The sequence below is a fragment of the Rhinopithecus bieti genome, unplaced genomic scaffold (genome assembly GCF_001698545.2).
Source record: "Rhinopithecus bieti isolate Rb0 unplaced genomic scaffold, ASM169854v2 scaffold_6380, whole genome shotgun sequence".
Lineage (NCBI taxonomy): Eukaryota > Metazoa > Chordata > Mammalia > Primates > Cercopithecidae > Rhinopithecus > Rhinopithecus bieti.
In genome coordinates this window covers 3,119,818-3,142,085 of record NW_016806642.1, presented here as the reverse complement: position 1 = coordinate 3,142,085, position 22,268 = coordinate 3,119,818, and the positions used below count along the sequence as shown (strand labels likewise).

The window sequence follows — 22,268 nt, the reverse complement described above, 5'->3', positions numbered from 1 at the left end:
CATGGCAAGAAGTTTGGATTTTATTCTAGAGGAAGTGACATGATTGTATTATTGTATTAAAAGATTGCTCTTGTTATGTGCGAAGGTTTGAAGGACAGGGTCGGGGGCAGTGGAAGTGGAGAGATCCATGGGGTGGCTATTCCAGTTCAGATGATAGATTTTAATGCCCTGAAACCATGGTGGAAACAGAGTTACAGAAAACTGTATAGTTTCAATATAGAGTGGATAGGACCTGTCGGTCAACTGAAAAGGAGAAAGGAGGTTGGGAAAGGAAGTAAAATCATGGATGATTCTGGTTTATACAACGGAGTAGATGGTGGCTCCATTTACTTCGATGAGGGAGAATGAGTGAGTAGGTGGTTGGGAGCAGGGAATGAAAACTAGAGGTAGGGGGAAGGGTGGGTAAAGATTAAACTAAAGTTTTCTAGCCGAGTCTTGAAGAATTAAATCAATCCAAAATTTTAATTCATTATGTCATGTGGTTCCTACGGCCCCATCACTGGAATATACAAACAGAAGCTAAATGACCATTTATCTGCAATATTTTAGATACGGATTTCAAATAGATATCTAGAACTGATTTTCAAATGGTAAGTGAGAACTTACAAAAGAAAGCAGCAATTTCTTGAAGCCATCACTACTTTAGTAAGAAGTAGTTTTCCCAGATCAATCTCATCTCCCTAATTGATCTTGAGCTACTGGAAACTGGCATCATATTTCTTAATAAAAATCTTATTTAATTACTAGATTGTCTTGTTGGCAGAGATACTTAACTTATGAATTAAAGTGTTTATATTTTATTAATAGAGCATTTAACAATCTCTTATGATAACTTTTTAAAAATGGAGAATGTAGCCTGGAAAATATTGAGCAAGTAGAATATTTTGCATACTCAAAGTGCACACTGGGGCAGAATCAATGCAAAGCAATCCTCCCTCCCTGGCCCTCTATAATGTCTACAGACAAAAAAAATTCCCACACAAAATTAATCTCTTTTAGAAGAACTTTTTCCTTTCCTTTGGAATTACTGTTTTTTATAAAAGTGGTTAATTATTATTAAAAGTTTGTAACAATCCTTTAGGGGTTTTAAGTAGATAAGAGTTTGAAAGTGAGTCTGTGAAATTTCAGCCATAATTAGAACACATAAAGAAAGACATACTACATACTTTATAATTCCTATTATTTCTGAAAAACATATTTTACATGGAAATAGATGGACAGAGCATTTTGTAAACTTTCTAGAAGTAATGCTTCTATATTTATGAAGAGGGAATATTTACATATGGTCATGTTCGGCTTGCGCATTAAGTAGTATGACATAGGAACAACACAATGTGAAATTACCAAAGAATCACACTAAAATATACTCCTAAGCATTTGAAACAAAACCTTTAAAAAATGATACTTATCTTAACAATTTCAGTAGGAAAACTAAGTGTTGGTGTTCTTTTTTCATTGTTCACCCATTTCTTTATAGTGAAATGTTTACAACCCAAAAAAGGATCTCAATCAATAAGTAAAATAATTTGCAAAATATATTTATCATCAAAATTAAAGCTTTCTAACAACGGAACTGAGAGGTACTTGCGGCATTTCCACCTCTCACCACATCAATACCAAAAGATGTGAATGATTGCTGCTGTGTGTGGGCGTTGGGCCTCTCCTTTGGGCTTGGAGCCCTCTGGAAGGCATTCTAGCTCCTCCCTGCAGGTGCTATTTGGTAGCACATTCCCAGTTCTTCTTTATGGAGCTAACTTTTAGGAGTTGATTAGGGTACAGGGCAAGAGATGACTGAGTATCGCCATATCACCCACAGTCAGTCTTGTTGAAGTTCGTCTGTGCTATCTGTGGTGGGTATCAAGGGGAATTTATAAAAATTCCTTGGCCCTAAACCATTCGTTCATTCATTTGTTTATTCATCAGACATGATAGTCACGGCCCTTAGCACTGGGGTTAAAAATAAGAAAAAGATTCAAACCTAAGTATCATCTGACTCAATTCTTAAAGTATAGAAATGAGGATAGGAAGGAACTTAAGGAGAAGTTTTACCACTACCTGTGTCTGATCTCAATTCAAAAGACACTGCCTGAGAAAGATGGACGGTATTTCCTGGTGAAGTGCAGTAGACAGCCTGCATGACTGGATAGAGTGGACCTGCTGCCTACCCAAACTAAAGAAACATTATTCCTTTGGTCTCTATCACACTACCGTATGTTTGCTTTTCTTCACAGTATTTCTCACTATCAGAAACTACCTTGCTTTCCTATTTGTTGTCTATCTTTCCCTCAGGGACCTTGTTTCATACACTGCTGTATTCTCAGATGGAGAACAGTGCCTTGTTTCATAGTGGGTGCTTGCTAAATATTTGTTGAGTAAATGAATGCTCATCACCATTAACATAAAACCACACTTGAGAACCAACCTTTTTTCTGTCTCCAAAATGTCTGCAAGTTGTCTAATCTTAGGGGGTACCTCACAACTTCATTTCAGTGGGAAAAGACTGAGGTGTGGGGGGCAGGATACAGGGAGCCCCTGTTTCTTTTCAGTTAGTTGCCCCACAGAGCTGGAAGTAGAAGCCAGATCCCTAGAATCTCAGAGCTCTTCAGCATTCCTGCGCTACCTCTGGTTAAGCCTTTCTGTGGGGAAAGCAGTTTTGGATTACTGCCATGAATGTAATTTTCAAAGGCCCTGGAAGAAGAAAAAGCAATGGAAGCTGCTTCTAGACTTCAGATGAGCTGAACATCAGAGTTCTTCTTCCTAGTCTGTGGAAGGGAATTCATAGACGTTGGAACTGAATTCTTACTGCATAACTGTAATATTCTGCTATAGCTGTGGCCAGAGGAGTTCTGCCTGCCTTCTGCTAGGACATGGGTTCTATATCTGGCTGTGTTTTTCACAGCTTAGTCCTTCGTTAGAAATTAGGACTGGCTGCAGCCTGCAGTGACTAATTATAGAAAGATGGGTCATTGTCATTGTGGGTAAAAACACATGTGCCTGTTAAACTCCTCTGTCTACAGGGATCAGATAGTGCATTTGAAGTGACGGCCAATGTAATCACTTAAGTAAATGGATAAATAGTTATTTGTTTTTATTAAAATGATAAACAAGCATTTGAAGACATTAGTGTCTTTTTCTTTTTCTTTCTTTTCTTTTCGTGAGACGGACTCTCACTGTGTCACTCAGTTGGAAGTGCAGTGGCATATCTTGTCTCACTGCAATCTCCGCCTTCTGGATTCAAGTGATTCTCCTGCCTCAGCCTCCCAAGTAGCTGGGATTACAGTTAGTTTTTGAGCACAATTGAGAAGAATATTTTCCAACAGAAATTTAAAGAAACCCAGCATTTTTTCATGACTATGCCTCCCCCTACAACATACACACTCTATACAGAAACATGCACTTTATTATAGAAACAACATTTTCCATAAGCAAAAACTGCTAGGATGGAGTTCCTGGGATACTGTGGGGAGAGTGGGGAAAGAAGAACCTAGTGACTCCCTTTAAGAGCTCCACTGAGGTCATCACCTGCCAGAGGTTTTAATTCAAATGGAACTGGTTTTTTGTTAGATGTGAGAAAAAACTATGAGATCTTTACATTCATTTAACAAATATTTGTTATATGCCTTTTGGTGTGATACTCAGCTCTAGGCCCTGGGAACACAAAACTGAATGAAGGCTTCATTCCTGCTTCAAGGAGGTCACCGTCTGGTGGAATGAGAGAGAGAAGTAAACAGGGGAGTACAGTCTAGCGTGGCCGGTTCTGGAATCAAGGAGTCTGAGGAGACATCTGAGGTGTCAGGGCACAGATTGTAAGGTGTAATGAAAAGAGGTCACACTTTAGCATTTTTCGAATGAAGTTTCACATTTTGGAGCCTCCATTTTCTCTTCTTTGAAATGGGGCAAAAAGAATTAGCCTGCCAGAGTTGTGGTAATTCAATGATACAGAAGAGACTCAGTGAGTAATTTCTAAGAAAGAAATGCAAAATTGAGACAGCAAGAGCTCTCTCCAAAAAGACAGTGAACCACTCTGCGGACCTGTGGATTTGAATCTCTTTTGTGGAGTTTGCAGTCTTTCTAGCGGGTTATTTGTTAGAATAAGCCAAAGAGGCTCACCTAGAGAATGACTAAGTTGCAAAAGAAAAATCTCCTTTGGTTCAGAAATGAATTATTCCTAGGATGTTGCTTCACGAGTCTTTGTTACAGAAATTGGAGTTTGTGCAAGTAATTGGGGATCAGGAAACAACCACCCTGGGGACAATTGCAGGCATTTCTGCGACCAACTGGTTTAACTTGAATTCTTGGAAGTAGAGCTTCTCTTAGTTAATCAAAGGTTTCATGGTACACCTTGTGGCTCTTTTCCTTATCCCTGATTTTTCCTCCCAGGCTTATGAATAAGGCTTCAGTCATATTTCTCCCTCCAAAAAGCCCCACCTGCTGGGCTTGGAGGCTGGGACCTGCAGCCTAAGGACAGTGTGGCAGTCTGCTGCCATCTGCTGGTACACGTGTCACCAGCTCCGGGCTGGCTTTGCAAGGATTCCCCAGGAATGGAAACTACCAGAATAACTGTGGGGCAGAGAACGTTCCTGCTTATATTGAAAAACGAAGAGCTAAGAAGATGGCAGACAGAAGCTGGTATAAGAAGTCTTTTCACCTCCTGGGAGTTTATGTAAAGATACGACCATCTCAAACAGCTAAGCCAGTGATATTACTATGCAGATTTGTTTTGCTCAGGGAGAACACAGCAGTACTTTAAAAAAAAAAAAAAAAAAATTTATTGTATTTAGATCACTGTCTCACAAGGTCAAACAAATAAATTAATGTCACATGTCTGTAGATTCATTTAAAGGAAACAGTAGAAACACATGGCAGTGGGGTCTGAGGTGGGTATAGGGAAACAGAAAGAGGGGAGGGATTGGAGAAACATTTCACAGTAAGTTACAGTATATTTTAGTTGGTTCTGTCCACATTTTTTGAAGACCTACTGTTTACAAGGCTCTGACCCAGATGCCTGGGATACAAGAATGAGTAATACTCAGTAATACTGAGTCCCTCCTGGCTTGGAGATAACCATGTATTGGGGAGCAGTAAATAAATAGAGAATTAAAATAGAATTGCAAGTACTGTGATAAAGTACTATGGTAAAAGAATCTAGGAGAGCACACAGGAGGAGCATATGTTAAAATCAAACTGGACTGCAGTGTCAGAGAGAGCGTACTCAGGGAGATGGCATGAACTGAATTTTGAAGATACTAGCTCAATGAAGACTGTGATGGGAAAGACATTCCAGTTATGTCTGCTTCCAGTTACGTATGAGAAGCACCGCTTCTCATACAGCCTATCACCCACCATCACTGCCTGGAGGAGCTGAGAACACTAGATACAAAGTAAAAGAAGGCTGTTAAAACATTAGATTTCAGAAGAGCAATTGATTCAGTCCAGGGATATTGGCAGAGGCAAGGAGAAGCAGGCAGATCCAAGTGAACACGCAGCATAAAGAATCCTGAAGATCAGAGAGCAGGGCTTGGCAGGCTCTTTGGACCAAGGGAAAAGACCACTTTCAATGCCGTGTCCATAGGTTGGATAAGGGCAACCCCTTCCAGGCAGTTATAAGTCACAATCAAATATTCAGAAACTTGTGAGTAACTTCCTCTCTTAATCTAGCTGAAACTTCTGTGTGACCTAATTTAAATGTTGAAATAGCTACAAGCTCAAAGGTATCAACTGCAACGTTATTCAGAATTGCAAATATGAGGAGCAAGAGTAGAGAAAATGCTTGAGAAAACTGTGATACAGCAACTGAATGAAGCAGCTCATGGAAAATGCTAATTCTGAAAACTGTAGCACATAACAAATACTTGTGAAAAAAATCAAGATCCAAACCTGCAGAAAAAAAAAATATTCAGAAGAGAAAAAAATAAACTGCTAGTAATGATGCTGTTCTTTTCTCTATTGTCTAAGTTTTATATAATATTCTTATATTTCTTTTATAATGATTTTTAAAAATATAAATAGCCTAAAGATGAAATGTGTGTCCTGATGAAGGCAGAGGCAAAAATTACCCTAAACAAATAATGGCCCTATTTATGTGTTTGTTTCTGCTACTGTAGATTCCATTTTCTTCCTAATTGTATTTCAGTTTGTGTGGTATATTCATTTTGCTTATAAAGCCTGTCCTCAGCCTTCCCTTTGCCCACACCCCTCCTCACTCCCTGGATCTGTGGGACGTATTGTGATGTCTGCCCGCTAATTTTGCTGTGACTGGGGCTGGTGTCTGGTTGGTGATTCATGTTTGTTCCAAAGTTGTACATCTGTGTTGGTTGCTTTGAAGCAGTGCCCCAGGGAATATGAAAGGCCATTTGTCTCCCTAAGACTGCTTCTTTGCATCAGAGACTTCTTCCCTGGCTTCGTTTAAATTCCAGCAAGCTCTCCTATGAGTTTAAGTAGGGTAAGAAGGAAAGAAAACAAAAGCAAAGAGGGTCATCATGGAGAGAGCATTGGAGTCAGGTTCTAACCCCAGTTTTCCTGGCAGAAGTGAACTTCTTGGATTCTAATACTAGGGACAGAATGCCTGTGATGCTCATTTTAGGGGTAATGCTTTGTGGACTTACCCTCTGCCCACTAGGAATGCCTTTAGCAAAATAGAAGGCAGGATGAGCCTTGGTGGAAACCCTCAATGGAAAGAGTTCTGAGAGCTTGGTGGGCATACTCACTTGGCACCTCCTTTAAGATTTTAGCACAGATACACACAGCAGTGGCATTCATAATATTTAATGACTGGCACTGCATGAGCACTGACGAATTAATGGACACAGGCACAGTGCTTCCAGACACCAATCCTTTAGTTACTGGATCACTAGGAGGTCCAGCTGATCCTGGAGGACCTGGGGCAGTGGATGGATGCTAACAGTTTAAAAAATATGTTAGGGTTTTAATATCCAGAAAGGTTGCACAGATGCATACCAATGAATAGCAACATAAATACATGAAATTTCTAAACTCATGCCCACCGTTAAGCTTTGTGTAATTCCTCCTTCAGTTTTTAAGAACCTACCTACTTCGCCTTTAAAAAGAGTTCAGAGCCCATGACCTACTGGTTCTATGGGATTTGGGTGGCACACAAAAAAGCCCTTATCCACAAGGGGGCTTTTTGTTTTGCTCAACAACTATGACAGATCTCACCTGAGGGAAGTTTGCAAGTCACTTTATTATATTTCCGCTTGTTGCAATGTATGTGGCTAACAACATAGCTCTGCCTCCAGGCAGGCTAGCAAACAGGCTGGTAGTATGAGTGATTGCCCACCTGCCTGTCTACCTGCAGTCTTTGAAAGGCAGCCACATCCCAGACCATTAGCCTACTGAGAAAATTCATCTACAGTACTTTGAAAGACCAAACACACTGGATCGTTATAGCTTTTCCTTGGCCTTTTACCCAGGCATTATCACTTTCTGCTTCTTATCAGACACCTGGAGTTTGTGGGTTGTCTAAAAGCAGCTTCTCAGAATGGTCTCCAGGGAAGCATTATAACCCTGCCTTCTGCCATTTCTTCTCCTCATCTTTCAAGGAAACATACAGCTTCAATTTGCTGCCTCCTCATTTTCATTCAAGAGAGCAGCCAAGGTTGCTTATAGTCTAACTGACTCTTTATGTACCAAATTACCTTTGGTTGAATTCAGAGACTAAAGAGGAATTTCACTCAGTTGTCCATTGGGCCATCCTGGAGTTCTGTCATTAGGAAAGTCTGAAATTGTAAAGAAATTAGTTGCAAGACATGAGTCTTCCAATTCTGCTCTACAAGTTACTAGCCTATGACTCTGAGCAAGGTATTTACATCTTGCTAAGCCTCATTTACCTCAAATGTAGAGTGGGATCATCTTATATACTTCACAGGGTTGTTAGGAGTAAATGGAATAATGTATTGGGAAGCGCTTTGTGAAGTGAAGAAATATAAGCAAAATTCACCCAAAGAGAGCTGGTTGTAAGAACTAGTGAAAGGAAAGAACCAAGAATGTAGACATTAATCATGACAGCTGAATTAGTATACAGGAAAATCACTAATTTGAATTTGAAAAAGGGAGCATCCTCAGCCCCATATCTTTTGTTCAACATCTCTCTGCAAAGCTTTAGCAGGGGAGCAATGAGAGTTCTGGAGAAATACTAGGGAAGAGGGTTACTGTCAATTTGAGGCTAAGAGAGGTTGTGTGTGCAGGAAAAAATGCATATGTGATGATAAAGGAGAATGTGAAAAGGGCACAGTGCCCAGGGAAATACCAGGCGTGGGGATACAGAAAACAAGAGACAAAACCTCTACTGCTCCCATCTCTGTGTTCGTTGATCAGAGCACATTCAAATAATTGTGGGCTTGAGGGCACCTTTCTAGAGTGACAAAGACTGATAGGAAACCTCATGACACTCCTCTGTGGGAGCCAGTGAATGCATCCTCTCCCAGAGACAAAGCTCTGCAGCCTTGGAGAGTAATTTGGTGTTAGCAGATTAATTAAGTCATTTTCTGTTGTTAAATTTGCAGATGAATATTACATCTCAGGTTGGGCCTCCCATCTAGTCACCCAGTGGAGGCTGTCTGGATAACACTTTGTTCCTGAAACATTTAGAAATATGTGTATTGTATATTTAATGAGACTGTGATATTTGTTCATGACAGGAAGATGTCTTCCAGATAGGGAGACTTACTCATGTGATAGTTCGGTATCTGACACCTAGAGCTGTGCTGAATGCACCCCCTAGAGTTGCTTATTATCACCAAGTTGTTGTATGCCTGGCACCAATGCTGAATTTGTCAAAGTTGCTCATGTCACTGAAAGACCATGGAGTTTGCTCCTGGGTTCAAATTCAGGCTCCATTGTTTGCTAATGGTGGGCATGGGTAAATAACTGAACTTCAGTGGGACTCAGTTTCCTATACATAACATGAAAATAATAATGACTGCAACTCTAAGCTGTCCTGAGGATTAAAACTTTCCATAGTACATACAGTTTTATGTAAAATGCTTAGCATATAGTACCTGCCACACATTGGTTCTCAGTGTATACTATGTGTCCTCCTCCATGGTTATCATGTGACCAGAGTTTCCTGCTTTCTCTTTAAGCTTTGATGTGGAAAATGGCCCTTCCCCAGGTCGGAGTCCACTGGATCCCCAGGCCAGCTCTTCCTCTGGGCTGGTACTTCACACCACCTTTCCTGGGCACAGCCAGCGCAGAGAGTCATTTCTCTACAGATCAGACAGCGACTATGACTTGTCACCAAAGGCGATGTCGAGAAACTCTTCGCTTCCAAGCGAGCAGTAAGTACAAGCTCTGTCTGGCTTCCAGTCTCACACTTACCTCATCTCTACCCAGGTCACAGTGGCAGCAACAACAGTTCCCCTTTAATCCATGGGAAGGATGAAGGAAGAAAATGAATATGAGCAGGGGTGACATGATGACAATTTTAAGGACATTAATGCTCTATAGCATGCGGAATATGTAGCTGGGGTCTCCAAGGGTGTTGGAAAATCCAGACACAGTGTTTACTTCACATCTGTTACTGATACCTTAAAAAAATTATTTTGCTTCATTTCCTGAACTGCTGAGTCATTTACAGCATGAGAACCTTACCACTTTTTATACATCACACTTGAAATTTCAGCTGCATGTGCTGTTTCTATGAGGCTCCAGCCAAGAGGAAAACTGGTGATTGGTTACATGCATACTGTCTCAGTGGCCTTTGCTTGGTGACTTTAATAAGCTGTCATTCAGCCACATGCCTGTGTCCCTTCTCGGAAACCTTAACACAATGCCCACTTGTTGCCTGGCTCCTTGGTGAGACACAACACACTCGACCGCCCTATAAAGCACAGCTGATATTTTTGTTTTGCCGCTATTAATTGTAAATCTCTAATTTTTATTTAAAGAGCAAGGTCTAGGTTGTGTCACCCACTTATTAAATTTCCAAAACCAAATAAAACTGGATTCTGGAATTCATGCCTTTAAAGGTTTCTGGGCACAGATACAATTGTTTTTATATTATATGTCATAAAAGTATCAGTAGCTCCCTAAAGTCTCCAGTTTGGAAAATTCCACTGTATTTTCTTCCGCTATTGGAAAGGAAGTCAAAAGTTTCACCGTCTGGTGAAAGGGGTATTTTGAAGCTACCAGCAAAAAAATATTCCTTGAGGCATTTCCACCAGCACATTTTTAATAGAAGCACCCCTGCCCTAAAATATCTCAATCATCGTGTGGGCCCAAATTCATTTTTCAGTCATTTGGCAAATATTTACTGATTCTCTCCTTTGTGCCACACATTGTGCCAATCTCTGGTGATAGAAGACAAACAAAACAGTATAAAAATCACAGATGGGTTAAAGGCATATCTCATTCTCAGAAAGTGCACATGCTCTCAGGGAAGTTACAGCTAAATAAGAAAGATCAGAGAAACACACACATACACACGTAACAGAGTGGAAGGAAATAATATTTAATGAGCACTTCCCATGGAGCCAAGTTCGTGTTCTTATGTTATCTCTGTTAATCTGTCAGGTAGGTGCCATTATTATCCCCACTAAATAGATGATGAAACTGGGACTCTGAGAGATTGAGAAACTTGCCCCTATCCCATGACTGTGTATCATGCTGTGTCCCATGATGTGGCTAAGGCTGACCATATTAAAAACTTTTGGAATCTTTCCATCCATGTTCTTCAAATTGCAAAGTGGCATCTCTGCCACTAGGTAGAGAACAAATGACTGCAGAGTAGAGGTGTCCGAGGCTGGAGGAGAGGTAGGTAGCCAGCCACTTTGGTGTAGATCTTGTAGAACCCAAGGCATTTCTGACAAAAGTTTGAATGGGGGTCTTTGAATGCAAAGGTATTGGGAATTCTTTCCTTCACCAAGATAAACACCTTTCTAGGCTTCATCGTGGGAGAGCGTAGGTTATGTGGTAAGCCCAAAGTAATTAGAACTTAATTCACATAGTATTTTACAGGTGAAAGATTAGCTTTGAAATCTTGTCATCCCCCCTAGAACTAATTCCCTGGTTAAGAGTTCTCCAGACGCAAGCCAAGCGGCAGGAAGAGTCTCAAGGTCATTCAGAGTCTCCCCAGAAAACTCTACCGCAATTCCGGATTAACTCTTGTGTTTCATTATTTGGAATCAAAAGGTTGTAGAAATATTAAACTTGAAGAGACCTTAAAGATCACAATCCAACTCAGTCTACGGCAGTTGAAACAGAGGTGTAGTTCTAAATGATTCTGCGTCCAGCATCCCTGTTACTGGTGGTTTACTGTCCTTTCAGTTTTACTGGCCAGTAAAATTTCCCCCGGTGTAACTTTAGAACCTAATTTTTCCAACTTTAAATTTAGGCAAGTAAAATTATATATGTAAATTATCGAATATCATTATCTCTTTTAAAGGTAAGGACTTAGATAAAAAGTAGGACAGGCAAAATTTCGTAATAAAAAACAGCCTTTCCCACGAAAACAAGGTTGGCAACGTAATACCACCCTATCAAAAATACTGATAACAGGATGCATTAAAATCTTTATGTGAATGAAAATAGCACAAGATTTTGTTTTTCAAATATTTCAGTATCACAGAAAAAAACTTCTATATATTTGTCAGGTTTTGAATTATATTTCACAACACACTGAAAAGTAGAGTTTGAATAATATCAAGCTTCTAGTAATTTAGTTTTGTTAGCAAATCCAGTTTCACACAAACATCTGAATCTGAACTAAAGTAATGCTCTTAAAGCTATTTCACATGATTATTAATTCTTTACGATGAATTGAAACAGAGGAACAGTAGCCCCCAAGCTTCTCACTCCTTCTTTTGCTTTCTACCCATAGATCCAGGAAGAAGAAGGGTGATAATGGACTAAGAGTCTAGATGTGAAGGCCATTTGGTAGGGGCTGCCGGATGTTCCCTGCTCACAAGCCCCTCATATCCAGCACAGAGCTGTCGTGAATTTTTTATGAAAGGTGGAAAACTTTGCATAATTCTACTGCATTCAATCCTAGTAATAAAGGAAACACTCGCTTTTAAAATTTTTTCAGAAGAGTAACAGGAAATTATTGTCAGGGGATAGTGTATGAAAAGATATTAAGAGTAAAAATGTGAACAAGAAAAATTAAAAGTGGCTTTAACTTTGAGCAACAAAGGAGAGATCAGACTAAGGCAATAAAGCAAGATCACGATTGGGTCCCAAAAGGCAATTTCAGATGCTTTCCTAGATGTGGCAATAGTTTGTTGGTTTCTGTTCAGTTCCTGTGTTGTAGTCATCCCAAACGTAATGCCTTCGTATACTGAGGTACAGATTGCCTCATGGGAACATAAAATACTGGAAACTAGTAAGGCCAATTTTATTGCTGAAAACTGTGGCAGGAACCACCATGGAGAGAATGGAGTTTTGATTATCCACCTGCAAAACCACAGGAAAGGACACTCCATTCTTTTTTCATTTGGTCATCCCATTTTGCAAAGCCTTACATGGACAAGAAGCTTTTGAAAGCCACCATTTACGTGTGGACTAAGTAGTCTCTAGAGAGAGTCTACTCATTTTCAAGGGAAATGAGACCTAAGAACCAAGAAGAAAAGCAGAAATAACAACTCACTTAAATTTAAAACCTGTTTGTTGATGGACTAGCAAAAAGTGCAGTGTGGTTTCTAAGACTTGAGTTAGACTTACAGTCATCACACTTGCTAGCACTGTGGCTTTTAAGACGTTGACTCTCTTTTATTGTCTCTAAATTATCTGTAAATAAAAGCACACATTTATTGAGTATTTTCTGCATGCTATCTGTTAAAATACTTTACATATGTTACTTCATTTAATCCCCATATCCCCAGTGTGGTAGGTACTATAACTTTCTTGTTTTAATGATGAGGACATTAGGGCACAGAGAAGTTAAGTGACTTCCCCAATAAATAGGAACAAGACAAACCCAAGGAGTCTAGGTGGTAAACTACATGGATATCCAGTATGTAAACAGACTCTAAATGAGGCTGAAAAATAAAAAATAGTGCTATTAATTTCTGTTCTGCCTACCTTTCCAGCTGTTAGGAGGATCATATTCATTCTCTCTTCTAATAAATATGTAAATGTAGGAACTTTGTGAACAAATAAGACAGTTTCTGTGTCTTCAAGGGTACTAAAACATTAGTAAGTCAATAGGCAGTTTTAGTAGCTTCAGATAAGGGCAGGCATAGAGAGCTATGCACTGGTTTGAAAGGTCTGGCCAGGCAGGAAAGCAGCCTACTTTGAGGAGGTTACAGCTCAGCTAGAGGAGTCAGGAAGGCAGAAGGACGTGCAGGAGAGGCCAGTTGCTAACTAATTCTCCAGTTAGTGTGGGAGCATTTTGGAGAACCACAGCTCAGTGTGGTTGATCCAGAGGATATGAGAGGATGAGGAAGTGGTGAAAAACGAGACTGGAAAAGTGAGCAGGAACCTCATCATGAAGGGCCAATGTTAAAGGATTGGCCTTTACGCTGCAAGTGGAGAGTTACTAATGGCTTTAAGCAGATAAATATATAATGCAACATTTTAAAAAATAGCTCTGATTGCAGTATAGAAAATGGTTTACAGAGTAGGGAAGCTTAAAGACTAGTACTCAAACCCACAGAGCCAAATGGGAGGCTGCCATGATATTCATGTAAAAGAGGATGGAGATTTATATTACAGATGATCTAGTGAGCAGTTAAAACATATTTGCAAGTCAGGATCAGCAGGAGTTAGTGTTTGACTGAAGGATAAGGGAGATGGAGGTTTCAGGCTTGGTCGAGAAGATAGGTGGTTGCACGATTTCCTGGGATCAGGAGCATTCTCTTACTATATGAAATAATGTACATGAAAGTGCTTTGCAAACTGTAAATATCACATAAGTATGAGTCCTCTTGACTGCAATGGACAGACATGAATATCTTAAAGGAGTTCTCATCGCCTGGAAATACAGACATGCAACCCTTTCGTTACAGATGCCCTTCAATTTACAATGTCCCAAAAATTCCATCCTAAGTTGAGTATATTGTAAATTGAAAATGCATTTAACACACCTAACCTACCAAACATTACAGCTTGACCTAACCTACCTTAAGTGTGCTCAGAACACTTACTTTAGCATACAGTTGAGCAAATCATCTAAAGCAAAGCCTACTTTATAATAAAGTGTTGGATATCTCATGTAATTGATTGAATACTGTACTGAAAGTGAAAAACAGATTGGTTATATGGGTACTCTAAGTACAGTTTCTACTGAATGCATATGGCTTTTGTGCCATTGTGAAGTCAAATATTGTAAGTTGGGCAGGGCGTGGTGGCCTGTAATCCCAGCACTTTGGTAGGCTAAGGTGGGCGGATCGCTTGATCTCAGGAGTTTGAGACCAGCCTGGACAACATGCCGAAACCCTGTCTCTACAAAAAATACAAAAAATTAGCTGGGATTGGTGGTGCATGCTTGTGGTCCCAGCTCCTCAAGAGGCTGAGATAGGAGGATCACTTGAGCCAGAGAGGCGGAGCTTGCAGTAAGCTAAGATCATGCCACTGCACTTCAGCCTAGGTAATAGAGTGAGACTCCGTCTCAAAAAAAAAAAAAAAAAAAAAAGGAGTAAGTGAAATAATCATTAAGTTGAGGACCATCCATAAAAAAACAAAGATACCTACCTACTGGTATTGCAAATAACTATAAATCAATAACTAAGCTGCTTTTATGTGCTAAGCACTGTTATTAAGAGTTGTACATATGTAATAATTCATTTAATTCGCACACAACCCTGTTTTACAGGTAAAAATGTTGAGACATGAAGAGGATGCTTAATGTCTCCTAGCTAGTAATAATGCAGCTGAGAAACAAACCCATGCTCTTTGGCTCCAAAATCTGTGCTGTTAACCACTGTAGTATATATCTCTCTATATGAGACTAAAATCAAGCAAATTACAAGTTAAATTCTGTGTGTAGTGAGAAAACAGAGAAAGGTGGAATGAATTAATAAAATTCAGAGTGTGGCAGTGAAAGACAGTTTTTCTGCTTTCTAGAAAATTATTTTATTGTTTAGAGCAGACCTACATACACTCCATTCTATGGCTCAGTACTAAGACTGGAGTGCTCATTTCCAGTTATGCTCTAAATTTGCAATGTGCTGGCTTTGTCACTAGATGGTGCTCTTGCAATGGTTCTGAATATCCGGACTTGCTCCTGAGAGGTATTGCCTTCTGCAGGGGTTTGGGAAAGTAAGAAGTGTATCAGTTTCCATAATCAGTCAAATGTTTTGTTCTTTCTATGCTATTTGATTCTTAACTAGTGATTTATAAAATTACGATTTTTAAAAATTTATAATAGTTCCATAAATAATCTGGTCGCACTCAAAGGGAAGTTTTTTGTTTCTTTTCTGTTACTTTCTATAAATTTTCGGATAGATTCTCTAACAGCAGTTTGCTAACATACAGCATTAGCTTTGGTAGTTAGAATTCTTTAAGGGAACCAATGCTGGGGATCTGTAAAATCTAGTTTTTGCTTCTGAATGTTCCGTTCTCCTAAACTTCAAAAGTTCCATAATGATAAAGTCATGATGAGATTATGCCCTATTAATGTTTCTTTATCTCCCTTTAGTCTTTGGATTGTGCAGTTTTAATAACTCTTTCAACTCATTCAACAATACATCAGCTCAAGGTACCACCTATGCATGAGATTTACTTATATTATTTAGCTTTTATTAGATACCAGACTCTGGAAATCCAGGAGTCATAGAAGATGCACTTAATCGAAATCCGTTATCTTGTCCCAAATTCACCCAGATGTCTTATGAACAATGTGAACTTCACATCAGAAATCAGAACACTTCACTTGACTAGCCTAAAAAAATAGAAAGGAGAAAATAAAGAAAGAAAGAAAGAGAGAGAGAGACAGAGAGAGAAGAGAGAAAAGACAAGAGAGAAAGAGAGAAAGAAGAAAAGTAAGAAAGAAAAGAAGACAAGCAGAAGAAAGAAGAAAGAAAGAAAGCAAGAAAGCACATGAAAGAAGGAAGGAAGGACGAGAAGGAAGGAAGGAAGGAAGGAAGGAAGGAAGAGAAGAAGGAAGGAGAGAGAGAGAAAGAAAGAAAGAAAGGAAGGAAGAAAGAAAGAAAGCAAAAGAATTAGTAACAAACTGCAAATCTTCACCCATCTCAAAGTTCATCTTTGGGGAAAATGGCTGGAAAGGGAGTTTCTGATACACGTTCACCACACTCCATTTATCACAACTTGCTCCTCTCTTGCATTATTCTGTCTTTCTTTTTTTGCATCCTCTCCAAGAATCCTGAAGCTTCTTTTGGCATCCCTATTTATATGTACCCCACCTCAGGGGGCCACTTTCCTGCCATGGCATTAACTATCCTACTTTTGTAAGGTGAACCCTTAATCTGTAGCCTCGAATTCCCATATCTCAGTCTTCCTGCTCGATGTCTCCACCGCAGATGTAATCAGTACCTTTAAAGTTCAACATGTACCCTTAAAACACTCAGTGAACTACCTAAAACTCCCCCAACAGGAGAGTAAACTCCTCATTTCCCTTATTTCTACTCATGACTTCACTGTTTTCTCAGAAGTATCACATTTTAAAATTTGAAAATTATATTTCTTTATGACCCTTTAGCCCAATTAAATGTCAAGTCCTGCAAAAACCTCCTGGGCTCTCTTCCAGTTTGTCTCATTCTGTCCCTTTCTTGGCCTTACACTATTGCTTCTCATCAGAATGGGTGCAAATTTCTAATTATTCTTTCACAGGTCTGTCCCCTCTCCAACTATCCCTCCACATCCAGCCTTGTTAACTTTCTAAAACACTTTTTCTGTTGGCCCATCTCAACTTCCATCTCTAAAAACCTTCACTGGCTCCTTTCTCTCTCTCTTCTTCTTTTCTTTCTTTCTTCTCTTTTCTTTCTTTCTTTCTTTTTTTCTTTGTTTTTCCTTTCCTTTCTTTCTTTCTTTCTTTCTTTCTTTCTTTCTTTCTTTCTTTCTTTCTTCTTTGTCTTTCTGTCTTTCTTTTCTTTCTTTTTCTTTCTTAGACAAAGTTTCACTCTTATTGCCCCAGGCCAGAGTGCAATGGTGTGATCTCAGCTCACTGCAACCTCTGCCTCTGCCTCCTGGGTTCAAGTGATTCTCCTGCTTCAGCCTCTCGAGTAGCTGGGATTACAGGCATGTACCACCACACCCAGCTAATTTTTTTTTTTTTTTTTTTTTTTTTTTTTTAGTAGAAACAGGATTCCTCCACATTGGTCAGACTGGTTTTGAACTCCCAACCTCAGGTGATCCGCCTGTCTCAGCCTCCCAAAGTGCTGGGATTACAGGCATGAGCCACCGCGCCCAGCCTGGGTCATTTCTTTCTATGGAGTTAAGTACTGACTTTATAATCTTTGCCTGGACTGTCCATAATATGAGCATGGGGGACCTTCAATCCTTTTTCTCTACAAATGTCTATAGCTAATATGCTCTTCTCCACTCAAACAGCCATCAAAGATCTTAATAAGCGTGTTCAGTATTTTCTCATTTCAGTGACTTTGTTCCTGTCATTTCTCTTCATTGGCAAAGTCTACCATCCCTGACTTTTTAAATCTTTCAAAGTTCATCTGAAACACTGCTCACTCAATCAAGACTTTCCTACTTTCTCTAACCTGTAATTATCATGTTTCCTTTGGACTTCATGAAGTATACCCATTGTTTGTAATTCTCATTCTATATTAAAATGTCTATTACAGTTTTTAAAATAATTTGTCTCCCCTACTTTGTTTTAATTTTGGAGACCATGAATATTTTGTATGATTTGATATGTCAACTATGCAGCAAGTCATAAAATAGGAAACATAGGCTGGGTGTAGTGGCTTACACCTGTAACTCCGACACTTGGGAGGCCAAAGTGGGCCGATTGCTTCAGCACAGCCTGGGCAGCATGGCAATACTCTGTCTCTACAGAAAAATACAAAATAAATAAATAAATAAATAAATAAATTAGCTTGGTGTGGTGTTGTGTTCCTGTAGTCCCAGCTACTCCAGAGTCTGAGGTGGGAAGATTGCTCGAGTCTGGAGGCAGAAGTTGCAGTGAGCTGAGATCATACCACTACACTCCAGCCTGGGTGACAAAGCTAGACCCTGTCTCAAAACAAAACAAAATAATGACAACAACAACAAAAAAGAAGCATAGTGTTTAAAAGCACAGATTTTTTAAACCAAATGGTCTAAATTCTTACATTTGGAATCACTCTCAGTTCTTCTACTTACTAGGTATGTGCTAGTTAACTGCTCTGTGGATCGATGTCATTTATATAATAGCAATATTAAGAGTACCTGCCACACAGCCCTGTTACAATAGTTAAATGAGATAATGCATGTAAACTGCTTACCATGAGGCCTAGCAGACAGTAGTAGTCACACAAAGAATGCTTACTCCTTATCAGTATTCTTTTTATTGTCACCGTACAAAGGGGGCACAGAAGAAATTTGCCAGATTAAATTGAAGTTCAGAGGTTTCTAGCTAAAGACAAAGGTGGAAAGAAAAGTATCATATTAAATAAGATGCCAAGTTAAAAGCCTGTGATAGAGGAGAGGCCCAAATGGATGTATGTGTTGTTAATTCTGGAGCCCCAGGCCTCTCATGGTGCCTGGTACATGACACACGATTAATAATTATTGGTTGCACTAATGTAGTTAACGAAGAAGGTGCCATATTTGTGTGACAATTATGAGGACAGGAAAGGTAGGCCAGACACTGAGGGAAGGTTCACTGTTACTAACTTCTGTGCTGCTACGATGATTCACACTGTAATGGCAAAGGACCTGATTTTGTGACTATAGCTCAAACCAGTATGTCTTCTAGTACCTTCAATAGACAGATTGCTGAATGTGGGTTTAAGTGGATTTCTCAAAGCATGTGCCAGAGAGACAGTGTGCACTTCTGAAAACACATTTTCGACTCTTCCTAAATACAGATTTACATAACACTGGGTACAGCTTAATCAGTTCTTTGGGACAAAATGGAGTGACAATGGTATGATTATGATGGGTTCAGCCATATGCTCCTATTAAAAGCTTTTCCTTAGGTACTTCAAGAAAAAAGTTATATTAAAAACAAAAGGTAATGGGATTTCCAGACAGAAATCTGTGTTTAAATGGCATTAAAGCTGTGGTTCGAATCAACAAAAGCCAGGAAATCCAAAGTTAACCTTTATCCAGACTGTTATACCATTTTTTCCAACTGTGTGTGTCCCTGTGAGCAGCCCTCCCTTTGAATTTCCTGGCTCTGGCAACCGAAATCCACAAGTCGCTTTAAATTACAGTACTCTGGATCTGTTATTTAATGGGAATATATCCTGAGGATATATGCTTACTTGCAAATGCTTTTATGTGTAGTCACTGTAAATTCAGGAGTCATGAATCTGGTACTAATTTTTTCCTTTCAAGCTCTTGGGATACACTTTCAGGCCAAATTGTGAGTCCTGCCTTATATCCAGGTAGAAGAATGTGTGTAACATTTGTGTTGTTAACACTGATAAAATTTAATATTATAGCTTGTATGTCACAGTTATAATTTAAGTAGATTTCTAAAGGTTCTTTTTTTCTCTTTTCACCAGACATGGCGATGACTTGATTGTAACTCCTTTTGCCCAGGTATGTATTATGCTGGCCCTGGCTTGCTTTCATTGTTGCTGGTTTCTAAGTTTGAACCTGGCTGTTTGTCTTCTTTTGTCCTTAACCATTTTAAATATTTTTCCTGTAGGTCCTTGCCAGCTTGCGAAGTGTGAGAAACAACTTCACTATACTGACAAACCTTCATGGTACATCTAACAAGTAAGCATTGACTTTTTTGTGGAGTTTGAATCCCTAACATAAAGGCAAAATATATTGAGCAGCAATTAAAAAATACAACTATTACATGGAAAATTGCCCTCTAAGCTAAGTTAATACACACATTAAAATTTGAAAATAGGATGGATCACCATAGTATGTTAGAACTCATACAACATTAAAAATAACCTAGTCTGGATCTTATTAGTCTTTGTACTGATAAGACTTAGTATCCAGTAGGAATTCACAAATGAAAGAACAAGAGGAGGGTTTTATTTTTTGTTGACTTTTACATTTACCACTTTGACCAGTAATGGCCATAAATTCTATTAAAAGTCTTTTGGAGTAAGTTCTTAGTGAATTCAGATATTCAAACTTAAAATTAAATGTAGCAAAAAGTTCAAGTCCAATTTGCCTAATTTTTGATTGTCTATAAACAAGTTCATGCAGTTTAATGAATAAGTGTGGGGTTATCTTCTCCCTCACCTTCACTTAATTATATGATCTTGGCATTTAAATTAATGTTGCTGATCCTTGATCTCCATATCTATAAAATGAAGGGTTTGAACTTTATATTCCTTGCAGTAATACTCTCTCCAAAATCATTTCAAATCTATGAGCCTAAGCTAAAAGTTCTATTCCGTTCACTCTTCTGAATGTTTTAAAAAAGTATCACAGAGGTCAGAGAGTCATAGAACCTGTAATCCTAGAATGAGAGGGCGGGAGGAGGCCTTTGAGACCATTGGTTCTCTTTGTTTAGGAGAAACCTAAGCTCTCAAGAATCCAGTGACTTGCTACTACATAAGTTAGAGACACATTAGGGCCAATAAGTTAGAGACACATCAGGGCCAATAAGTTAGAGACACATCAGGGCCAAAACCTACATCTAATTTTTCAGCCAGAGTTCACTAAAGACTATCCTATATCTCTTGTCTTTGTGAAATTATTTTTCAGTCCTTTACTTTGCTTTCATACAAATTTTCGTAGAATAGATTTGTTAAAAGTGGGAATAAACCCTGCTTTGAATGTTTGCTTTTCTTTTCACTGTTTTATGACTTGGCTTTCTTGTGAGATGACTCTGTATACTCTGATCAAACTTCCATGTGAGTGATCTTTCTCACGTGTTGTATGACTGTGTCACCCTTCAGCTTGAGGCATTTCAGCAGTCCAGTGTTATTCAGATAAAGTTTAAATGCTGGTGCTTGGCACCCCAGACAAATTAATTTGATTGATAGTTGCTTGGGTTTATATTTAGTGCAATGTATATGAAACCTAGAGGCTTGTCCCAGCCTCTTTTGGAGTAGAACTCCATTTATGTATTTATTTATTTATCTATCTATTTATTTATTTATTTACTTACTTATCTATTTATCCATCCGATAAGTATTTATTTAGCACATACCATCCATTCATACATGGATATATGCATTTAACAAATAACTACTGAGCACCCCCATCAGTAGCAGACACTAGTAATATAATAGTGACCAGAGCAGACAAGTTCTCTCCTCTTTTAGGGCTTACATTCTAATATGAAATGCTGGGGGATGCAGTGTAAGCAATCAGACTAGGTCTCTAGCCACATGGAATTACGTTCAATAATCATGGTCTGTTGTTCTCGGCATGCTCTCTTCTCTATCCTGATTGTGGACTTACTGTACTTTCTTCCTAAAATGTCTCTTTCCACTTGCCAGTGGCTGCTTGGCCAAATCCTGATTGTCTTTATGTCCTATCTCTAGAATCGCATTCTCTGAGATGCTTTCCCTGACCTCACTAAACCTGGCTGAGGGGCCCTCATTTGGATCCAGAGTACTCTGAAAACCTTATCACTTGCTTTATGGATCTCTGCCCGCCACTAGATTGTGTGCCCCTTAGGAGTAAGAACTGGGTTTAGTTTTTCTTGAATTCCCAAGAATAGCAGAATGCCTGACATACAGTTTGTGCTTCATAAAAATTCATCACATATATGAATTTCTGAATATATGAATAATTGTTGGAGGAAAGACCACCAATTATTTAGAAAATTATATTTGCAGGAGTGATCCCTTCTCTATGTTTTTTTCTTTGTATAATATGGCCTTTGGAGCCATGATTACAGGCTTCACAGCCCAATTCTACCCCCTCGAAAATGATACACTTGGGCAAGCTAATTACCCTCTCTATATCTCAGTTTTCTAATGTGTAAAATAGGGTTGTTGTGAGGATTAAATGAATTGATATTCGCAAAGCACTTAAAACAGCATCTTGCACGAAGTAGGTGCTCAATAAATGTGAGCTATTATAATGGATCGTTACATTTCTCTTGTTGAATCCAGAAGTGGTGTAACACTTTGGGGGTTTCATATCTGTTATGTCAGCTTAGATCACCATAAATGATATTCATGGTATTGAACGAATAAAGGTATTGTTACTCCCACTCTAAGGATAAGGAAACAAAACTTAGGGAGATTAAATGACTTCAGCAAGAATGTACA

General features: G+C 39.0%; 1 protein-coding gene across 1 annotated transcript in view; it reads left to right on the top strand.

The window, feature by feature from the left end:
* The window catches only part of PDE4B (phosphodiesterase 4B), a 592,970-nt gene that overhangs the window by 452,781 nt on the left and 117,921 nt on the right, over positions 1-22,268 (top strand). The window contains exons 5-7 of the mRNA XM_017877178.1: positions 9,102-9,296; positions 19,581-19,617; positions 19,727-19,797. Of these exons, the coding sequence (XP_017732667.1) occupies positions 9,102-9,296; positions 19,581-19,617; positions 19,727-19,797 (303 nt within the window). The remainder of the gene's footprint in view (positions 1-9,101; positions 9,297-19,580; positions 19,618-19,726; positions 19,798-22,268) is intronic.